The sequence below is a fragment of the Chaetodon auriga genome, chromosome 10 (assembly GCF_051107435.1).
Source record: "Chaetodon auriga isolate fChaAug3 chromosome 10, fChaAug3.hap1, whole genome shotgun sequence".
NCBI lineage: Eukaryota > Metazoa > Chordata > Actinopteri > Chaetodontiformes > Chaetodontidae > Chaetodon > Chaetodon auriga.
Window position 1 is genome coordinate 17,354,060 of NC_135083.1, and position 22,735 is coordinate 17,376,794.

Consider the following 22,735-nt stretch of genomic DNA (forward strand, 5'->3'; position numbering starts at 1 on the left):
AAAAGAGGAGACTTTGGTGGCTCTGGCCTTCATCCATAATGAGCCTTTTTCAAGATGCATGAAATAGGTGGATATTAAAGGTAACACATGGCTTGGCCTAGCCTCAGTGCGCTCTGCTGTTGCAAAGTCTCAACTGAGTGCACGCTTCCCTCCAGACAGCAAGTGAAACAAATGTAAAAACAGGATGCAGATGAAGGACAGGTCAGGGGAATTTATCTGTCTTAGCTGCACACAGGAAACTGAGGCCTGAAACTTAAACGATTTGTACCATTTGACAGATTTCATGAATTACAATCAATTCACAAGGAAACAACAGTACAATTTACAACTTGCAAAAACAGCCCGTCAACTCAGTAGACTCACTCCTCCTGGCTCGAAGCATCTTAAAGCAGCAGTGTTTAGCTGAGCCCATGCTGACGGACACTGATGACTCATATTTAAAGTCTATTCCACCGTGAATATTTCAGTAGCTTTTAAATCTTCTTGCTGTGTAATCTACAGCCACACTTGCTCTTGTGTAAAAGTCATCATCACACAGAGACTCATACAAACGGTCCAGATCATTTTAACTGCTATGCAAAATAATAAGGCTATGAAAAGCAAATCATCTTCCTTGCAGGAATGACAGAAAGATGTGCAGTATGCAAAACACTCTGAACGCACGATAAAATGAAATCCTACAGCACACGACAAATGCCGTTCTGCACGGCATTAGATATGTCAAAGTATAGAGGTGTTTGACACTACAAGCATGGAATCTCTTTTATGGCACCTGGCACATCAGTTCAAAAATGTAATGGGAATTACACAGTGTATAACTTAAATATTAGAAAATAACAAAGACACATACACACATACACACACACACAGACTGCATTATCTGAGATAGCACACATGGTCCAGATTTACACTTTCAAAAGGACTATGTGTACAGCATCACATTTTGAGAAACACAACCACAAGTCTATGGCTTATATGAGTCCACAGATTATTTACTTATTTGGTTCTTAATGCCTCATATATTCATTATTTTGTCTGATCCTTTGACCAGACAGTTATATGATAGCTTTGACTCATGGCTGAGATCATTTCTTTTTCATTTGCTGATGGTAGTTATTAAAGGAAAAGTTTGACATTTTGGGAAAATGCACATTTTTGCTTTTTGCTGAGAGTAAGATGAGAAAAGCGATACCACTCTATATCTGCCTGTTAATATGACGCTGGGGCCAGGAGAGAGCTAAGCTTAGCTTAGACTGGAAACAGCAGGAAATGGTAGCCCGACTCTGTCCAAAGGTAAAAACAATCTGCCTACACCTGTACCAGCATCAAGAAGCTGTGGTTTTCAGGGGGTTTTGTGTCTGCTCAGCACATAGCATAAAAAAACTGTAACCTGTAGTTTCACAGTTCTGCAGATTAAACAAACAAGGTACAATCTGTTAATCAGAGGTGCAACTAAGCACATTTACCAGAATGTCAAATCATTCCTTAAATGCATATAGCTGTTTGGTAAGAGTCTGCTGGGTAACGCAGCCTGGTACAGAGGGATGTTATCAAAATAAAGGTCCCATTTAAAGTGTATTTTCTCCTCTTACAGTAATTTGTAAATGTTACAATGCTTCCTGTCTACTGGCACTACAAAGGCAACATACTGTACTTCAAGGCAATATTACACATCAATAAGTGATACAGCAGTCAAACACACGTTTTTAAAATTTCCTTCATGGCTTTGTACATATACTTCAGAGTTACCAAATTAAATAAAATACAACAAAATAAAAAGACACAACTGCAAAAAGGCTGTTGAGAAATGAGAGGAAATGAGACAGCCATCCAGGGTTGTAAACCTTACAGAAGACTTGAGGTGAAACTTGAAGTCATCATAAAGTTTGGTTGCAGTTCGCTCCCTGCTGAGTGAGTCGTTGGTCAGAGGAACTCTCGGTCTCCGCTTGTGTTTCAGTGATTCATGACACTTTTACGCGAGCAGGTCGTTTTCAAGCAATGATTTTAACACTTCAAAGCATAATTGTGAATTGTTGAAATGTCCTCAAGGCAAAGGCATTCCATTGTTCGACGGGAGGAAGATGAGAGTGATGGATTTCCTTCATTGTTAAAATATCTGCGTGTTGATGATGCTCCATGATCATATCACTGTCTTTGGAAGCCTCTGCTTAGTCGTTATGTACCACTGACAGGCCAGTCCGATGTAAACATTTGCTGAGTGTCTTTGAATTCCATTAATAAAGTAAAATATTTGATTGTGTTTTCCTCCCTTTTATCTCCATCAGTTAAAATCCATCATTTCGGTCGGCCTCCAGGTTCCCTTGGTGAGGCGTTCTTCAAGGTCTATTATCTTTGGCCAAGGAGTGCATCATCCAGTTGACCTTCGTCTTCCAGCTCTCCCGCAGAGCTTCGTTGAACTTCACTTTGAAATTCTTCAGTGCCTCTTCCTCTGATTTGCCCAAAGCTAAAGAGTCCTTTTGAAAACAAGAAACCAACACATTGTTAACTTTACTATCATCCTCCTCATCCTCATCTTCATCATCGTTGTTGCATACCTTTAGATACTGGATGTCTTTGAAGGAAGTGAGCTCTGGCAGTCCTGCTGCCTTCATCATCGCAAAGAGGTTGACGAACAGCGGCCCGTTCCTACACAGGATCTTATAGGCCCACTCACAGTACTCCCTGAACCTGAACACAGATGCAATAATCAGACATTGATTATAAAATATGTGAACAGAATCCCAGATCAGGAAACAGACTGATAGAAAAATCTGGTACCTCTCGAACTTCTCACTGTTGTTCGTCCTTCCTTGCTGGATCACATGGACAAAGTCATAAGTCAAGATGAAAGGCACACGCTCCCTGTTGATCCCAAGTTTCCGCTTGAAGTTGCCCAGGAAATGCCCAAAGTCAATGTGGAAGAGCTGAGGAGCAAAGGTGAAAATGACCTCTGGGTTCTGAATCCACTGTCACATTTCTTCAAGACTGACTAACTGGTGAGTGACCTGAAGGATGTCACCACAGAATGACCTTCTAATCTGACTGGAAACACATTAGAAGTCACAACTAAGTATTATTAAGGCTCTTGGCTAATTGGAAACTCTTGACATACCAATTAGTATTACATTTCAAAGGGAAGAATAATTTATGTTTTTCAAACTTTCAGCAGTGAAGAGCACTACACTGAGCACCAGTAAAGTCAGGCTGAGCCCCCTTGTGGTTGATGTTAGAGTCGTCGTTTCCTGAGATGAAAAAGATCATGGTACCTGTCCAGTTTCCCTGATCATAATATTGTCATTGTGACGATCTCCGATGCCCAAGACGTAAGTAGCTACACAGTAGCCAGCACAGGACAGCGTGAACTCTTCTATTGCTTCATCAAGTTTGTCCCTGGTGACAAAAAAGATCAGAGAAACAAGGAAGCAAAGCATGAGTGGGTTTTGTTCTTACAGTACATTTACACTTCTCCTGTCTTTGTCATATGACCTGCAAAGCTACTACCAACACACACACACACACAGAGACACACACACACACACACACACAGTCGTGAGGCAGAATGTCCCACTGCTGTATGAAATATTCACAGAAGAGCTCCTCTGGCCGATTAATGATTGACCGTCACGTCCCTTCACGGTCTAGACGCGGAGAGGGTTGACTGTGTCAAGCTTTTACTAATTATCTCCACTGCGTTTCGAGTGCTGCAACATTTCAGGCTAATTACCTTTCTGTTCTGTCGTGCCGTCAGCTGGGCCTGTCTTGCCAATATGACGTACAAAGCCTTATTCATTACACTGAATGGTTCTCTCTTTTCGAGGAGCTTTTAGAATAGACAAGACCTTCAGACTGTCTGGCACCAAATAAAAATCTACTCTCATTTAATGCTCCTGAATCTGTAGTCGCTCCTGCACTTTGTGTTGATCTGTCATGGTTTGAAAATGCTGCGCACAATAAATACTTTGAAGTAAACAATTCAAACCGCATGCGCAGACATCCAGAGAGCACTCTTAAAGCATACAACTTGTAGATCGCAGAAGGACAAAAGAAGTTTCTCCGCAATGTCAAGGAAAAACCACCCACACCTGCACTATACTCTGTGCCTGTGTGCCCAAGTGAAGCTACAGTATATAATGCTTATATTAAGCATCACAATTTTACCTGGACAAAGTTTTTCTTACTGCATTGAATTACATGAAAAAAAAAAGATCAAAATCTATAAAAGTACCTTGGGATCTGGAATTTAAGGCTTTTACCTATTTAACATTTAATGGTGTTACATAAATATCTAATAAATGGTTGTAACAGACTAATGTAGTTCTAATCAGATAGTGCTGTAGTTGGTGCACTTTCACTCAAGTTGTCTCACGTATCTTGCGATGCACTTGGACACATCGTCAGTGAAGTAGTTGTATAAAAGAAATCAATATACGACCACTTTGTACTAACGAGAAGAAACACAAGAGAGACATCAGTCAGCGTGCCATTTGTTAATGCCTGTTGTCAAGTTTACAAACTTCACACACAGCGAGTGCAGTAAGTTTTTTCTGCACATTTAACACTTTACTTTAGTTTTACGAAATGTCTATGGAGCTAATGTTCCACCAGTTGGGTTGCAGCTGTGGCTTGCTCTTACATTTCTGTTGTGCATTACATTGTGGAGCAATAAGGTTTCTCAACACACACACAACAAACCCTCTAGAGCAAACTTGACTCTACATTTTATGTAGGTGAACACACAGGAACTAGCTAACATACAGTACGTATCTGGGACACAGCTTACAAGAGAGCCGGTCTGGGAGAGCTTGGGGATCTCCCAACAAGAAAGTTACTGGGGAAAAGGCCATTTTGGTGGCTTTGCAACGTCTGCTGCTATGAAAAAAATGGACTGATGGATGAAACTGTGTGGCTTTGAACAGTGTTTGGAGTGCACATAATGGACAACCATCAATCATCACACTCACTCAGGATTCTTAGATTTGAGCCAGTTGAGCAGGGCGTCCTTGTTGAAGGCAGCAGTGGCAGCACTGTTACTGCTGTTACGCTGGATATTGGCGATGGTGTCTGAGTTCTTTACCACCTCAATGAGCCCCATCTTGTTCCCAGTGGACAAGCAGCCATATGGGATCATCCTGTGAGTGTGGGGTGAAATGAACAGCATTAGGTTGGTCTAGACGAGCTCCGTGTGCAAAACATCCACGGCTGCTGCTGTACCTGAGATCCAGGCCTTCTTTCTTCCATAAATTCTCCATGAGCTGGATCATCTGGAGGGTCAACATGTCTTGTCGAAGATCTAAAGGTGAAAACATGAAGACCTTCATTTCATTGTCAAGTGAGGTATGACTGTTTGACTTCTCACCTTCGTCTTTTTGACCTTAGGTGATGTCCCTATCCAAGCCTGCTGGATGTGTTTATCTCTCCGGTACCTTTTAATGTACTGTACTCAATGTATCTTAACACTTTAGCAGTTTGCTATTGTGCTAAACTGAAGTCAACTGCAGCTTAAATCCTGACACTGTATGGCTACTACATGTGATTGTGTGCTGCATCTCACCATCTCCATTCTTGAAGATGATGCCCATCATGTCTCCTTGAGCCCCGGGGTTCTTATACATCAACCAGAGCGGCTTCATCTTGGAGTCCATAAACCTGCACTTCTCTGCACTGCAATGGCAACACACACTCATTATAAGAACGTGATCATTGTAACTATGCCAGGTTGGTACACTGAGGACAGAATGCACTTGAATGTTGAGAAAATGCCCGTTTTTACAAAATACTCCCTCCCTTGAGGGCCACTGCAGGAAATGGGGAAATTTCACTGCTGAAGCGGATGAAGATGAACACATTGGGGACAGAACAAAAAATCCTCATATATGAATGTTTTAGCAGTGAGAAATAAGAGAAAGATGGCATATAGCAGAATTTAAAATAAACCAAACTCTGTTGGTGCTGCAACGACTAAGGGTTCATTTGTCAATATGCTGCATAAATGTATTATTTTGTAATTCAGTAAACCCAGAAAGGGACCAAAACTGCACCAGAAAATCCAATTAAGTTGTGTGTGTGTGCGCGCGTGTGTGCCTGCACTAACCAGATCTCAGTGAGGATGATGCTGGGGTTGAGTGGTGACAGCAGGTCTGACAGGGCCTCCAGGTAGGACTCCTGTCTGATACACAGCTTCAGGTCATCCACTGTCATCTTCTGGGAGCCGGACTTGACAAAGTCGCTCAGAGCCTTCATCTTGCCCAGAGCCTCGTTCTGTGCAGGACAGGTAAGATTTAGCACAGACACAAACACGCACATTTCAGAGCTTGGAGTCAGTGTGTGTGCGTGTGTGAGATCACCTGTTTGGTTAAGAGCTTGATGTGGCAGATGTTTCCTCTGCAGTAGGCCTCCAGAATCAGGCCAAAACGCAAACTCACAGAAGCCACGTGAATCTCTGACCTTCAACAAACACAAGTTCTCCAGTCACACAAAAAGCTGCAGATGTCCTCAGTCTTGTTATTTCTGCTGGACGGTGTCTCACCTTAGATGCCAAAACAGAAAGTGTCCTATCCTCCTGTTGGACAAAGCCCTCTCCAGCAAGAAAGTGGTGAGGTCACAGTCTAGATAGGACTCGTACTTCAAGACCTGGACCAGCTGGATTAAGTACTGGAGCAGTTCATCATCACTGTGTGTGTAGAAAATGTCCCATTAACGATCAGGCTGTTAAAACACAAAATGCTACATAGATATGAGCAAAAACATGAAAAGTGTGTGTACCTGAGCTTCCTGAGGCATCGGATGGTGAAAGAACGCACGGCTGGGTCGGGAAAACTGTAGTCTAAGAGCTCCAAGGCGTGGATGGCAGGGAGGTCTGGCCAGTGCCTCAGTAAACTCACCATCTGAGAGAAGCACATTTCTACCACGGTGAGAACAACCACAGCTTGATGACAAATTAAACTTGTCACGAGTGTTTCAGTGTGCAGCGTTTCTACTTCAAAACCCTTTTCAAGACATTTGCTGGTTGATTGTGTTGAAAAGATTAATCAGCAACTTCTCTGATAATTGATTTATTGTTTGATAACTTATCAAGCAAAAACACTTCCCCCAGTGTGACAATGTGCTGCTTTATTCTCTGCTGTGTACAATTATTGATTAAATATCTTTGGGTTTGGGGCTGTCGGTTGGACAAAATAAGCACTGTCATGGTTGTCACCTTGGACTCTTGGAAATGTGCTGAGCATTTTTAGTTCTTAGCCATGCTAGCAATGTGGCTCTAGTACTATCTTAGCTCTGGTCTGTGAAATATCTTTGGTGATCCCCTGTCTTTCACTCTAGTGCGTGCGTGAGGTTCACATTTTTGATTCACAATGAAATTGCTGCAAAACGAATGACATTAAGCCTCAGCTGCACTTTGTGTGAAATGCTAATTAGCAGATATTAGCATGCTAACACGCTAAATTAAGATGATGAGCATAGTGAACATTGTAGAGTATCTGCTAAACATCAGTTAGCGCAGTCACTGTATGTTAGCATGCAGATGTTAGCTAAACGCGCTAGCTTTGTCCAAGTGTACACTCTTATTCTTAGTCTTGTTCTAACATTTTACGGACTAAATCAATGGATTAATTAGCTCAATCATTGTTGCATTAATTGTAACAATAAAAAAACATCAGTAGCTACAGCTAATGACGGTTGAATTGTTTAGCATGACATACACTGTTAGTGGCTATAAAGCTAGAAACTACCACCAACACATGACTTAAATGTATTTTCTATTTTCTATCTATTTTCCAAATGTTTTGTGTGCTTGGCAAACATTTCCACAGAGGTATACAGAAACCTGAGAAAAACAAAAATGATCATAATGATACCTGAACCACGTCCTCACGCTTATTCCACTTGGTGATGAGGAGCAGCTTGGACAGACTTTCAGGATAACGCTCACGGACTTCTCCTCGAAGCTTCCACAAGAGCTCCTTCTCATCCTCGAAAAACTCTGTGTAGTTTTTGTTGTCCATGATTTCTTTTAGTTTCATGTACTACAGAGAGGAAAAACAACCCCAAAACACACTCATAAAATATGTGCTCAGCAAAAAGTGAGTGTGAGGACGGTAAAATGTGAAATGCAGAAAGTCTTACCTCTTCTTTTGTGGCAATAGCTGCATCACCATTCTTCTCTACGTCACTTATCTAAAAGCAGATCAGGATTTTTGATTGGAATACAAATCCAAATTTCAGTATATCCTCAAATACAGCTTTTTGGGAATCAGTACCTTGTCAAGTGGAGGGTAATAGAGAGGATGTGGCCGGATGTTGTGGAAGCGAATGAGAAGCCCAGCAGCACTGTCCACATTGGGGTTCTTCTCGACTGTCCCCATCGGGTTCAACAGGTCGCCTTTGTCATCTGTGATTAAAAATGTCACGCATGAACTTTGCCATAGATTCGTAGATGCTTCTACACTCTCTAAAAGTGATACAGGAAGCGTTAAACTCACTGGAGAGAAAGACAAAATTACGTAACGCTACAGCCAGATTGAATAAACACGTATCCCTGGTTTACAGCTATGTGTTTGACATCAACAAACAGTCATTTCCACGTCTTAAAAAAAGCTATCTTGCGCATCAGCAAACACTTAATGAGTGAATATGTGGGGTTTTCATGGTGACACATGCCACTTTGGGTATTTCAGTCCTCACTGTGGGCTGCCAGGCGCTGCGGAGGAGGCTGATAATGTGTGAGGTGCTTTTGAAGAGGAGGAGATGTAAGAGGAGGCTGAAAGTACCAGGAACAGATGGCCAAGTGGACAAGAGGAACTCCCCAGTCTTCAGCTGGTCCTTGTAGTCGAACACCATGGTGTTCACCCAGGCTATCGGACAATCCTGAGGAGAGGGACAGGAAGGATTAGGTTTGTTGACTCGCTTTTCAAGACCATCTGCATGCAGTAAAATCAAAGGAACCCAGAGGACAAAGAGGGCTCTAATTTTCAATCAAAGCGACAAGGTTTGATCAGTTACAACAAAATCTGTCCACTAAGTTAAATTTAAAAAAAAAAAAGCTAAATACATACAGAGGCTTGTGATAATTTGTGAGATACAGAATAAGTTTTATATCTATTTGAACATCTATCTGCCCTTTCAAAGCTGTCAAAAAGGAAAAACATGTTCAAAAGATAATTTCTAATTTTAAACATTTACATCAATTAATCTGAAATGTACTGAATTATGAAATCTCTCTTGTTTAACACCTGCTTTATTTTAGATGCCACCTGAATTCAAATCAAATAACATTAACAAATAGTGGCAGGCTGATTAATCGATTGGTTGATTCCTGCCTTCATGAGGCTGATTTAAATATGTCTGCAGACACGTCAGGCAACCACACTTTTTATTTTCAAATATTCTTCTGTGTTCGAGTGAATAAATGTTCATTGGGACCAAAATCAAAAATATGCTACTGGGTGCTACTGTGCACACTAACATTGTTTATTTCTTATTTATTTATGTAAGTTAACACATTTTCGTCCTCTCTCAGAAACAGAACAACGCTGCTATCTGCTGATAAATACTGCTGTTAAGTGCACACGACATGGTCTCGGTCACCGGCATCGAGCCTTGAAAGACACGGATCAGTTGACAACTAAGAAAAAAAAAACTTTAATATTTTAATCACACACATTTTCCTCAACCTTAATTTTATACTGTAATTCATTGTGTTAAATAATAAAATGTGAAGCAAAGTTATAAGGCAGCCAGAGGTCAGCAGAAAAATAACTGACAACACATTGAGGCTGAATGTACCCGGCTAAAAAAAGAGACGCTGCATGTAAATAAGAGCGGCTAAAATAGTTCAACTTCCGCCAGTCTTTCTGGCTTCTGTCTGCAGGACTTCTCTTCCGGGCAAAAGAAGAGAGAAGTGGCTCAGAAAGCAGAAGTGGTTTGATGCTCGGAAACCCACCTGGGCAACGTTATAGAGAGGTTCGCCCAAAACATGTTAGCCAAAGCTGCAGCAAAAAGGGAATTTGTTTTTGTTCACTGTTCACTGTCACTGTACAGTGAGTGGGTCTGTTTTTCCAAAACAGTGTACTACTGTTTTTGTAGTTTCATGCATAAAACAGGATAAAAAAACAAAACAAAACAAACAAAAGTAAACTGTAAACGGAGGGCAAATCCTTCAACTCAGTACACCAGTACTGGCATATTATTATCTAATAGTGGCATAAAGTAGCATATTATTTTTTAACTTCATAAATGTAATTAGGACTACAACTAATAATAATATTCTATTATTGATAGTTATTATTTCCTGATGAATAATTGTGTGTAAAATGTCCTTCACAATTTCCCAGAGCCTTCAAATTGCTTCTTTAGTCCAGTCAAAAGTCCAAAAGAGATACTCAATTTGCAGTGATATAAAACAGCAAATCTTCACATTTGAGAGCTGGAACCATCAAATGTTTGGCTTTTTTAGCTTGAGAAATAATAGTAATTTGTGATCAACATAGAAGCCACAAGGTTCATTCTTTATCCATTTCACTGTGTACTGTTTCAACATGGACAAACCCTTTTTATGCTGATGACAGTCTTGTATGTTAAGAGTATAATCTGCATATCTGCATCTACAAGTCCTTCATGTAATTTAAAAAAAACATCTTACTGTTTACACACACACATACACACACACACACACACACATATAATTATTTATTTTCAGATACATTTACTGCATTACTATATTTTATATGAAATTATATTTCTGCACTACTTGATACATTTTAAATTTTTAATTTAACTTATGTGAATTGCTTTTCTTTTCATATTTGTATGAGGGAGCCTGACAACTAAGCCTTTCATTGCAAACAACTGCTTCACTGTAATTGTTGTGTTGATGACAGTAAAGAACTTGAAGCTTGAGTAACAGAAAATTGCTTTGGACAGTTTTTTGTCATCCACTCTAAACTGTCCCCAGAACTGTCCTTAAAGGGAGGAATAAATTAAAAGATGTGGCCAGTGCTGCCAATACAAATGGTGACTGTAAAGATGAATTTAGAATTCCTTGAAAATGTTTGCCAATTCCTTCCTTCCTTGGTGTGATGTACAGATAAAAGAGTTGAAGCGGATGAAATGTTAACCGCAGCCTTGCCACTGAACACACTTGCACAACCAGACGCAGCAGCAAAACACACCCACACAGCACACACTGACTATGCACGCTACACACTAGAGAGGAAACAGATCTGTTTGTGCTTGCTAACAAATTCACACCCACCAGCCCAAACACTCGCCTACTCAATCAGAAGTTGTACACCGAGGCCTGAAAACGGCGTGAGTTTCTGGCAGACTCACCGCTTTCTTATTCTTCTTTTTGGTGCCTCTGGGCTTCTTGGCTTTCTCAATGACAGCATATAGAGCGAAGCACAGGCGGCTCATGCGAGGCAGGTCAGCCACATTTATGTCAAACTCCAGCTTTTGATCCCACAGCGGCTCAGAGCACACCGCCACCTCCGAGCTTGTCACCACCTTACAGAGCAGCTCGCTGCCATGGAAGAGACCAGCCTGCACCACCAGCTGGATGGGGAAACACACACACAGGAGTGATTAGATGAAGCCATGACATGTGATTTGTGAGCTGAAGAGTTTAGTGCTTGTGTGAGGGAGATTTTTTTGTGGAAGATTGACAGAATTTACTTGATGATTCAGAGTTTCCTGTGTCACTCAGGCTATGAGTCAGAGGGTCTACACATTCATAACGTAAGCAGGTGGCGATGCCTTCGCCGTCACAAATGACAAACAACCACAGGAGTCAAAATTCAATATTGTGCAACCATTAAGCTCCTGCCTTTTGGCAAATCAAGATAGTCTGAATCTATATTTACAAAATCTATGAGTGGCTGGTCTGCCCCAGGCTGTGTTTCAAACCTTTGCCTGCCAACTGCAGACATGACTGATAATTATGTGACAGGACAAATTCACCATCCGTCATGATGTGCAGCAGCCGGAAGTGCACTTACACTTAATAACCCATCTAAACCATAACAGAGTTAGTTATGAAACTGAGTCACAAACACAGACACACATTAACAGAGTTCCCTACGTGTGTTCTCACTCTTTTCTTGTCTTGCTTTGTCAAATTGGTTGAAAAAAATAGAAAAAAAACAGACATGGAAAAACTGAATATGCAGTCTCACTGGATATTTCTGCATGTGTTTGCCAGTGATTTACAGGCAAACATCTTAAATCGAATAAAGACTGACACTTTCATCAAATTTGAACATTGGTTAGGGGCTGTCTGCAGTAGTAACAACACGGATGCATCGCCTTCAAAAAAAGAAGTGCATTGAAAGCGAGAGACAGCAAGAAGTCTGTCTTTTTTCTTAGAATCTAGGCCTCAGAATGAGACATAAAAATCAGATAGGCCCTCCCCACTTCCTGTTTTGAAGTTTAACCAACCGCCTTGATGAATTATGGGAAACGTGCGGTCTGGACCATGTGACCCCTTGTCATTTACATGTCAGCCTCGCTGTTCGTACAACTGAAATTGAGATATTGGTAAACAAGTGTATGCCACACTTCATTGAGCAGCAAAGTGAGAAAAAAACCCACACAAAACCACACCAACCTTCATTCCTTCGTCTGCATTGACTCGGCTGCCCTGCAGCAGGTGAATGTAGAAAGGCTCATTGATGGACCACAGAGAGGAGGTATTCTGCTGTGGGAAGGAGTCAGAAGAAAGGAAATCAACTTTTTCCCTCCCATTCTTCACATTAAAACTGCATTCATGCCATTCACAAGTCCCAAGGCATGAAACAGTTGCTACAACTTCCTGTTTGGCAACATGTCAAAAGATAGAACCTCAACAATGTAATCTGCCAAGAGAAAGTAAAGAAAGGGGAACAAACATTGAAACTGGACGAAACTGACAAAAATGTTCTTCAAAGTACTTTGATTAAGTCTGAAAAACATGTCATCTTGTTCTTCAGTGCTCGTAGTTCTGATTTTTTCTGTGTGTGACTCAATTTAGTAAAAAGCTTAAAAACAAATAATAGCATTGAATTAGCGAACAAACTACAGTCAATGCAAGCAAAGGTGTCAAGCGTATTAATTAATTAATTATCCACATTGTGTTGCACAGCAAGTGTGACAAAGTCCATGGTCGGCTTGAGGGACGACGGCGATGAGGAGAGAGAGATGGAGGAGAAGGAAAGCCCGTCTGTTAATGACAAACGTCCACCCGCTGACCTCTTACCTTCTTCAGGGGCAGGGGAGGAGGTCTGGACAAGGAGCGGCTCTTGTACACCTGGCTGTACATTCTGCCCTGCTCCTCCTGATATTTGCGGATGGTGGAGTGGTGCACCATGGTTAGATGAGGGTTTTGGCCATTTCTTAAACAGGAGAAAATGTACTGGCAGAGAAAAAAAGACAGAGACAGACAACAGGAGGGGACAGAAGGAGAGGTTTTTTTTTTTTTTGTTTATTTACTGGTACAGCCATCAGTCAGTTGACCCACAGATATCTCCCAGTGTTCTGATAGCACTGGTTAACTCCTGGAGGCTGTTCATTTGCTGTAGGTTAATGCAGCCCAAATCTCATTATGTGTGGATGGAAGCAGTTCTTTTCTGCAGGGCTGCTAGACAGATATGAGTCACCCCTGCAGGTCGCTGGAGTTTCAAATCAACACTGGGGTCTCCTGCCATGAAAACCTTGACTGACCCCTCTCCTGATCGGACAATCATTTCAGCTATTATGGGCCATCACAGGCGGCATGCAGACAAACAACACAGAAGAGAAAATCTTCCACATTTGCTGAGAAATAAAAGCTGTAGAGCCTGAAACAAGTGTCCACTATTGTTGGACTTTATGTTTGATTGTGGGCATTTGGACACAGATCAACCTAAAGGGACTATTTAAAAGTAGTAGTAGGAAAGTGAAAAAACGTCTATAAACGTATCAATATCAAGCACGGTTAATCGACTGCTGAAGTATTCACCTGCTCACCATGACGCCTAAAAAAATCACATCACTGGTTAGTCAGTTTTTTGACAACAAATGTGCACTGAATATTCCTCAGTTAGGTCAATCACAAAAAAGGCACAGTTGTGTCCTCCAAAACTGAGTGTCCACATGAGTAGGACATTCATGAGGGAGCCCAGCAAGTAGCCAACGGCAGCTCATCAAATAGCCCATTTGCTTTGCGAGTGACAGCTTTATGGCGACAAAACAGAGCCGCTGTTGGAAAACATTCATGTGACATCTGGAGTGATTTGTGCCTGGAGGCATGTGGGAGCCTCTGAAACAAAGTGGAAGAAGATTCACTGATGTGATGAGACCAGAATTGAGCTTTTTGCTCGCCATACTAATCACTGTTTGGCATAATCAAAACACCACAAACCAGCAGAAACACTGCATCATAACCATGAAGTGTCAGGGCTGTGGGGATGCTTTTCTGCAAATATCAAGGAGGAAAACTGGTTTCAGTCTGAAAGAGAGCTGAGTCTTGAGAAAATATCTATTTTCCAGCAAGCTCTGATGCCCAAATGGTCAAATCCTGAATTTGTGGCTGGGCTGATCAGTTTTTTTGGAGAATGGAGCCAAACTGAAGTGTCCAAATGTGCAAAGCTTCATATTATCCATGTAGACTTAAGGCTGTAATTGCTGCTGAAGGTGCCTCTCTGCCTCATGCTAAAATGACCCATGTAGGACCACTCAAAACACCAAGAAGCTGTTGTTGCAGTCACTCACTTTGAACTGGCAGAAGGGGTGTTTCCCATAGATGAACTCCCACCTCCCGTTGACCTGCAGGGTGTAGTCCTCGGGCTCCTGTCGCACCGAGCGAAAGACGGTGGCCTTCTTCTTCAGGGCGCTCCTCATCAGAGTCACCGGGAGGTCCTGGGGGTCCTGCTGCAGCATGAAGCTTTCCTGCGAGAACCACAGGCAGCTTAATGCAAATAAAAGGGCCGGTTTTACAGAAAAACACACAAAACCCAGCTTTCACGTCTGTGGATTTTGCTCCTGTTTGATGTTTTGAAAGTGGTGTTTGTGGTGTGGGAGGGGGATTTCCAAAGGTGCTCACACTTACTTAAAATCATCCTCCACAATTAGTCTACACAAGGTGGAACCAAAGTTTTTCCAATCAAAGCTGTTGTGCTCTATGCGTGCTGCCCCATCATACCATAACACTTGATTTGATTTGTCTTAACAACCTTTACCAAAATGACTCATTCAAAACAGCAGATCCACTCACATCGCAAGCCTCAAACTTGACGTTGATGAAAATCTTCTTGGTGTTTTTTGACTTCACGCTCCCACGCTCCGGCGGAGAGCAGCATGGCTCCAGGTCACATGGGTAGCTGTATTCCATCCACTGCTGCCACGGCAACATCTGCCGCTCCTGAGCCCTCTCTTCACAAAACGAACGCATCTTAGTCCGAAACTCGTTCACCTCGTGGTTCTTCTGGGCCTCAAACTCATGCAGACCTGAAAAATCAGAGTTAAAATGTCAAAAAAAATAAAAATAAAAAAACAAGTCTTGTTTGTTATACAAACATTTAGGGGATCTGTCTGAGAGTCAGCCATGTTTTCATTAATTGAAGACTTAAAGAAGAATAAATCTACAGCTTTTCTGACTGCCTAACCTGAAGCCTGGTCAGAAAGGCAAAAGAGAATATAAGATAAATATACTATGTATGCACTGAACTGGATTCTGGTCATTAATAAGGCTTTAACTCAGCCAATAGGATCATTTCTAGCCTTGTGTAGTCCCAGACCGCTGAATCACTGTCAGTCGTCCTTTTTTCATCCATTCTAGTGCTGCTGATGTCCTTGTTGTGATGGATGCTCCTCTGGTTGGAAAAACCACTGAGCTAATCAGAGTTTTGTATGCAGGGTTGAGAACGGTTCACCTTCCTGATTGGCTAGTGGCAAACAGAAAACTGCTAACACGAACACAATTTCACATTCAATAATGAAGTAAAGCAAAATGGTGACTTGGTCTGAAATTACATTTAATTTCACTTCATTATAGTATTCAATATATTCAGCAATTCTTCTGTTTGCATGGTTGAAGAAATTAGAAACGCGTTCAGCGATTCTTGGAACCAGGAGCTCTGCTCTGAGAGAAACCTACGTGACTCTCACCTTTGTTTTGATAATGACAGAACAGTGCTTCTTATCTTGTACTCAGTAGCTGCACAACAATACCGCTAACCACCAAAAACCTGTAGGGCCCCACTGCACCTCTATTAGCAGCTGAGCTCTATCAGAGAAGGATGCCGCTGACCTTTGCCAATTAACAGGCTGATCTGGGTGTTGGTGAGTTTCTCCACTCGGTCGCCCTCCCTCGCCACCAGCCTCAGAACGCACATGAAGGGCCGCACATCGCTGATACGCCTGGATTCCTCCTCCAGTTCCTCCCTCTCTGCTGTCTGGTTGATGCAGGTGAAGACGTATGCGTCGGGATCGCCGAGGGCACTGAAGAGGGCTTCGCTTCTGGCGTTTCTCCAAACCATCTGAAACCAGAGACAAAAGCAATGCATGAGGTTAGGAGCGCAGCGCTTATGACCTGAAGTGTACAGCGTGTTCTGTGCATGTACAGTGTATGCTGGAGGGGTCGCGTAAGCACCTCAACCAGCAAAAGCAGGAGAAAACAGCGAGCTGGACTAACAGACAAACATGTTTACGGCCACTCTGATTTCACTAATGAGCCAAAATGACAACCTATTGTGCAAAAAATGACCCTGGCAGTTTTTGAACATTCTCTAAAATTCCCGGTGAACTACCCCGATTGGAAAGACATCTAATCTCTTAATCATCTTAACAGCCTCCAAGAGTATCATTACTTAACACGGCTAAATCAAACAGCCTGAAGTGGCAAAACTGTTGGCATAGAAACTGGCACATTCACATTTAACAGCAGATCTGCTTCAGCAGAGAGCTGGCCGTGTGCACCGAGGAGGAAAGCTGTGGCTGCTTCTCCAACAGTTGCATCAAAACTTCGAGATGAATCGAAAGCACAGGCAAGCATTGTTGAGGCTGTGCGGTGTTTTAATCAGTTTAATGTCTGAAGGTAATATCAAGTCAACCAATTTGCTTAAAAGCGTACTGGGTAAATATTGTAAATAATAGCAGCGTTTTGCAACTGTGGCCATCAGAGCTGCAGCAGAGTCAATCAGAAACGCTGTTATCCTTTAACAGATAAAATATATGTATGATGACGCTCGACATCATGTATCAGTGGTTAAAAAAACATATTCTGATCCCTGAAAGCAGTTGCTGAAATGTGCATGCGAGGGGACGTACTTTTTTGATGCTTTTGATGGTGTCATTTCGAGACACAGGGAATTTGAGGAAGATCCCAGTAGGCAGCAGGAAGTCCATCACGATCCCCTGGTCCCCCTCCTTCTCCCACTCCTCCTGCATCCCATACTTCCCCGGGGGCATGGTGACGGCCTCTCATTTACCGTCAGCTCCTCCGCTGCTCACCGGAACACAAGCCGGCCGTCCACACACAGCGGAAACACAGCCGGGGTTAATATGTCCACCATTAACATGTCTTACTGCACGTGTCTGTGTGTGTGATATGCTGTTTGTACCCTGACTGGGTTTTCTTTACAGAACCTGAAGCAGACGGCACATGCATGAGGGTGTATGACATGAATGAATGAGTGACGCTGTGGCTGCCGTACAGGAGCCTGTAGTTGAAGGGCCTTGTTTGCACCTGATCCCTTCCTCCATGTCCTCACGGCTGTTTAAAACATATCTAAGAAGATTAATATAAGATTTCCAGGTGTTTTTGGAGTTCTGCTGTCAGGTTATGATCTGCAGTTTAATGCTTTCACTTCACCCTAACGCACTGCATGTTCTGTCAGAAACAAGTGCTCAGAGGTCAAATGAGGTGAAGGCACACCAAAAAAAAACCTGAATTATACACACTGTGAAAAATACATAAAAATGTGTTTGTGTGTGTGTGTAATGTGTGTAAATTTGATTTTATCTCCTGCAGTGCGGTTCAACTGACTGCAAACAGAAAACACGGTATCGTGAGTGTAATCTTCAGTAGTTTGCCATAAAGTAATTCTACACTATTGATTTTAGTAAGAGGAAACTTGTGTGCCGTGAGCTGCCTGCTCTGCCAGATGCAGGCTGACTTACGCTGTCTATAAATAAAAACCGTATTTCAATCAATGTGAGAACACTTGGGTCCAGTGTGGACATAACACATTGTAAATGAGAAACGTGTTAAAAATCAGCAATAGGAGGGGAAACAGAAGCACCTGCAGCCACGATCCGGTATAAAACGTGATATTCTGGCTGCCTTGCCTGAAACTTGGACATACATACAGCAGCCTGATCACAGCGAACGCCTTGCCAACCTGTTAGCGCAGACACTTGCCTGTGAGCTCTACAAGCCGGTCATCTCCTCATGGTTCGTATTTCTGCGAAGATGGAGGCTGGAACATCACGGGGACATGTCTTTCTCAGGGCGCCGTCGGCTGCGGGTCTGTGCCGGAGGTGAGGCGTTGTTACTCCTTCTCAAACGGACCGAGCGCTCGGCTCATGTGAAGCGGCGAAGTGTTGCCCTGCGTCGGTCGAGTGCGCTGTCATTCATGCGGTGATGTTGTGGCGCTGTTAGGGACTGAGCGGCTGCGCTCTGCCTGTCCAGCTCCCCGCGCGCCAAGGGACCGTCCACCAAAACTTCAGGTCGCGCGAAATGAAAGTAAAAATGTCTCCCTCTAACTTCCGTCCTGCGCTCTTCGTCGTCTTGAGTATTTATTTGTTTATGTAATGAGTAATGCTTTATGTCATTTATGTTAGAGCTAAAAGAATCAACCAATTAGTCAAGTGACAGAAATTAAAGTGTTTTAATATTTTTTTTTAAACAAAAAAGTCAAATATTTGCCAGCTCCAGCTTCTGATATATGTTTGAAATGTGAGGATTCGCTGCTTTTAAATGCTTTTTTTTCCCTCCATAAAATATTTATTAAATCATCTTCTCCTCACTTTGCAAGCAAACAACTGTTAGGCGTTGCTGATAGTAAACTGAATATCTATATATGAATATTCACATCCTGTGAGTAAACTTGAAAAAACACTTGAAAACGTCACTTCAGTAAAAGTGCTTTTACTGAAATGACGTTTGCAAGTGTTACTTTCCAGTCTGGGCAGAATGAACTTGAAGTAGCAAAAGTAAAAGGACTCAAAGTAGAAAAACGGTCCCACAATGGTCAACAGATTACATTTTGAATTGTAATTAGCGATAAATGAATGTCTACCTGGCATTTTACTGCCGTCACTGGTCGAGGTGGTGAAGCTGATTTTTAAGTATTTCATAAATATACCACAAACAATCACATTTTTTTGTATGTAAGGTACCTAATAGTTGACAAATGAATGTTGTGAAGCGAAAAGCACAGCATCACCGTGAAGTAAAGTACAAGTACATGAAATTTTAGCTGTAACAGTACTTGAGTAAATGTACTGTGTTCGGCTCCTCCTCTGGATTTGGACTGTTGGTCAGATGAAACAAACTGTTTGAGTACATCAAATCAGGCTCTGGGACGTCAGATTATTGTCACTTCATTGAAAATGCTTCATCAATTCATCAAGAAAAATAAGATGATTAATCAATAATGAAAATAATTATTTGTTGCAGCCCTGATCTCATGTTCATCATCATCATCATCATCATCATCATCATCATCATCATCAAATTAAGAAAGCTTCATCAGTTTTTCAATGTCACATTATTAAAATGATGCAAATTGTTTACAATATTTGGTGTGGACACATAAAAAAGGTACTTTCTCCTTTTGTCTTCCTTCCACCATTTCAAGTTTCACAAGCTGAACTCGCTCTGACACAAACAGACCAGAAGTGTCTCCTTCTCAAAGTTCTTGTGTGTCAGACGGAGGTTAACTATATTTCCAGACACCACTGTGTCAATTAAAGTCCAGCCCTCTGTCACACCGTTATTTGTGTTTTTATAGTGATAACAGGAGGTTGAATTTAGGATTAGGCAGCCCATCATAAAACAGCATGAGTGAGAAGATTTTAGAAAAGAAATTCATACATTTTAGTAGTTTAGGAATTCCAAAATGCAAATATGAAAATAAATAAATACACTATTTTGTGTAAAATCTATTCTTAATATTAAAAATCTAAAAAAAATGACTAAATGCTTTGTCAAAGTCTTCAGACGACCCCTAACGTTACCCACAGTGAACTTTTGCCATCCTTTATTTATTTTGAGTTTTCAAGATCTGTAATTGAAGCGAAACTCTTCAGTGGGAAACCTGCCTTCCTTTTTCATATTTCCATATGGTAACCGTAAGTTTTGCAACGAGTAGCGAACAATGACAGCACTCTCATGGAAGTGCAACATAAACCGCAATAGTACTCCTGTGAAAAGGGGAAATGGAGGGACCAACATCAGTAGCATGACATTACAACTATTTGCTCTCAGCTATCTTGTACACAAAGTACATCATTTTTATCTCCTATGTCAGACCACGTCTTAGCAAGACACACCACAGGTGAGTTAAAAAAATAATAAATGCCTATGTCTGTCAGTTGTTTTTATCAGTTGGTTTGCAGGTGTTAATCCTGCATTCGCTTTCTGAGCCTTGGTGGTCTAAACCTCTGAAAACTCTGGTTTCCTGTTGAATGACATCTTAGAGGCTACTGTCATCAGCACGTAAGATCTTCTAGACTCAGTTCATGTATTTTTGAAAAACACAACATATGTTTGTAAGTGCACTTCAAACCAGCTGGTAAAAACAGGAAGTGATTGTGCAGAAGAGAAACTTCTGGCCAGAACTGCACACTGAAAGTATGAACCTGCTTCCCACTCTGCGCCCCTGAACAGTCACTGAACTAGTTACTAAAAAAAAAACCTGTCAGTAAACAAGGTGCAGAGATGAACCTTCTAACAGCTGCGTCTGACAGAAAACACAACTTTACCTGCTTTTGCTAGGAGCTCAAAACTGAACCCCAACACTGTGTGCATGAGGGTTGCAGAGTTTAGATAATTTGTCCTTGGATTTAAACAAAACTGCAGGTATAACTGACGTAATTAAATCACTGGTAATTAACACGCAGTAACGTTTTCAGTGCAGCCTAACACCAAATATCTAACACAGCAGATTTACCCTGACAAGGAGCGAACACATATTAAGAGCTTGGTCATGTGATGCTCAGATGTGAGGTCTGTTTACTGTTTGAGGCTCACCCACAGTTCTGTGGGGGCATTGAGGAGGGGGTCGACTTCCTGGATGAGCAGTGTTCTGGTCCTAACAGCCAAAGAGAGAAATAGTCAAGGCTGAGGAAGAAAGTTGTTTCTCTCTTTTTTTAAAATCCGTATCTGTTGTTGGATTTTGCAACATAACGGTGTCGTCATTTTGATGAAAATTCTTGAGAGAAAGAGGAAATCAACCCCATCTGGATTGAAAAGGTCATGTAAAAACCAAAAATATATCAAAGGGGTTAACAAATAAAATGGTGTGCAAGAGGAACAACAGAAATAATTAAAGACGAGTGATAAAACCACAAATGTGACACTTTGGCTTTTGTGCAGATTAAACAATGTTAATGAGTGAGTCTTCAGTTTGGTCACCTCTGGACGGAGCCAGGGTAGCCGATAAACAGGTCCAGCTCTGTGCCATTAATACAGCTACAGGTGGTTAATCAGGGGGTCGCAGAGAGGGGAAGACAGCAGAGCCAAGAGCAAACCTTTAGGATGAAATTTGGTTCATACATTCATGTCCCTCCTCATGATGAACTGTAACCACGTCTTTGATCCTCGGACTTTTCATCCAGCACCATCATCAGGTCAGCATTTTTAGGTGTCCGATAATTAGATCGCTAACATGCTAAACTAAGATGTTGAAAATGTTATCCAAGAAGGGCTGAATCAGTTCTGCCTGACTGCTGGGAGGTTCCAGGTATTGCACCTCTGTGGGGTCATTGTGAAGGTAACTGATAGCAGCTGGTTTGGCTCCTGGCTGTTGTAAGAGTCACCTGAGTCTCAGGTGAGGAAAAGTGTAAATGTAGAATGGAAGAGCGAACAAAGCATGTGTGTAAAAACCAGAGGGTTTGGGAAAAAAAAACACAACTGGCCTGCGAGGTTGAGGTTTGATGAAAAAAAAAGTTTTCTTAATGTTTTAGTTTTCTGCATACTTCATGTAATCAACCTGACTGAAACATCATATATCAGTATGTAAATGACATTCATGTCCGTGTGCCTGACGTACGTTAGACTGCAGAGATGTGCACTGCTGAGAAGAGCTACACTGTATGAAATGAAAAAGACAATAAGATGGCGGTTCGTAGTCATGTGACCACTTTTCTAACCTCCACAATTGTATTGTTCAGTAAAACATGCATACATACGCAGGGACAAACATCTCCTCTCACCTCTGAGCTGAACTGTGCTGAGTTTATCCCATCAGTGATGTGGAGGAGGACATTTTTGGGCACAGGTCTGTGGGTGCACCTCTACAGTTTTGTTTACAAACAGTAATTTGTCATTTATTAGAAGCCTCTTGTTTGTCCTTGACTGCTTGGTCATTATTGTACTGCTCCCGCCCACTGTGTCAAATTCAGTCTTTCGTTGCTATGGCAGCGTTTTAGCTGTCTGACTTCCCTCAAGGTTTCAACGTGAGCTCGGTGATGAACTTACTCAGTTTGCCAACCCAGCAGGTACAATGTGCCCTTTGTGCCAGAAGGGGGCGTATTTAGCAAAGCCTGACGAGCATCACCC

General features: G+C 41.9%; 1 protein-coding gene across 2 annotated transcripts; it reads right to left on the reverse strand.

Moving 5' to 3' along the window:
- Positions 1-186: 186 nt before the first annotated feature.
- Positions 187-18,668, reverse strand: pik3cd (phosphatidylinositol-4,5-bisphosphate 3-kinase, catalytic subunit delta). Of its 2 annotated transcripts, none has more exons than XM_076741646.1 (23): positions 18,371-18,668; positions 17,278-17,452; positions 16,259-16,487; positions 15,224-15,456; positions 14,722-14,898; positions 13,229-13,384; positions 12,602-12,691; positions 11,329-11,550; positions 8,769-8,865; positions 8,259-8,389; positions 8,125-8,175; positions 7,857-8,024; positions 6,763-6,884; positions 6,527-6,670; positions 6,345-6,444; positions 6,092-6,258; positions 5,552-5,661; positions 5,212-5,290; positions 4,962-5,129; positions 3,267-3,390; positions 2,779-2,924; positions 2,556-2,688; positions 187-2,474 (listed from the first exon to the last, which is right to left on the reverse strand). In XM_076741646.1, exons 2-23 carry the CDS (start codon positions 17,416-17,418, stop codon positions 2,337-2,339), a joined length of 3,126 nt encoding a protein of 1,041 aa, XP_076597761.1. In that variant the 5' UTR covers positions 17,419-17,452; positions 18,371-18,668; the 3' UTR covers positions 187-2,336. The 2 variants fall into 2 exon arrangements, with proteins under 2 accessions (XP_076597761.1, XP_076597762.1); XM_076741647.1 differs by having other exon boundaries at positions 12,602-12,688; positions 18,371-18,500.
- Positions 18,669-22,735: the final 4,067 nt, after the last annotated feature.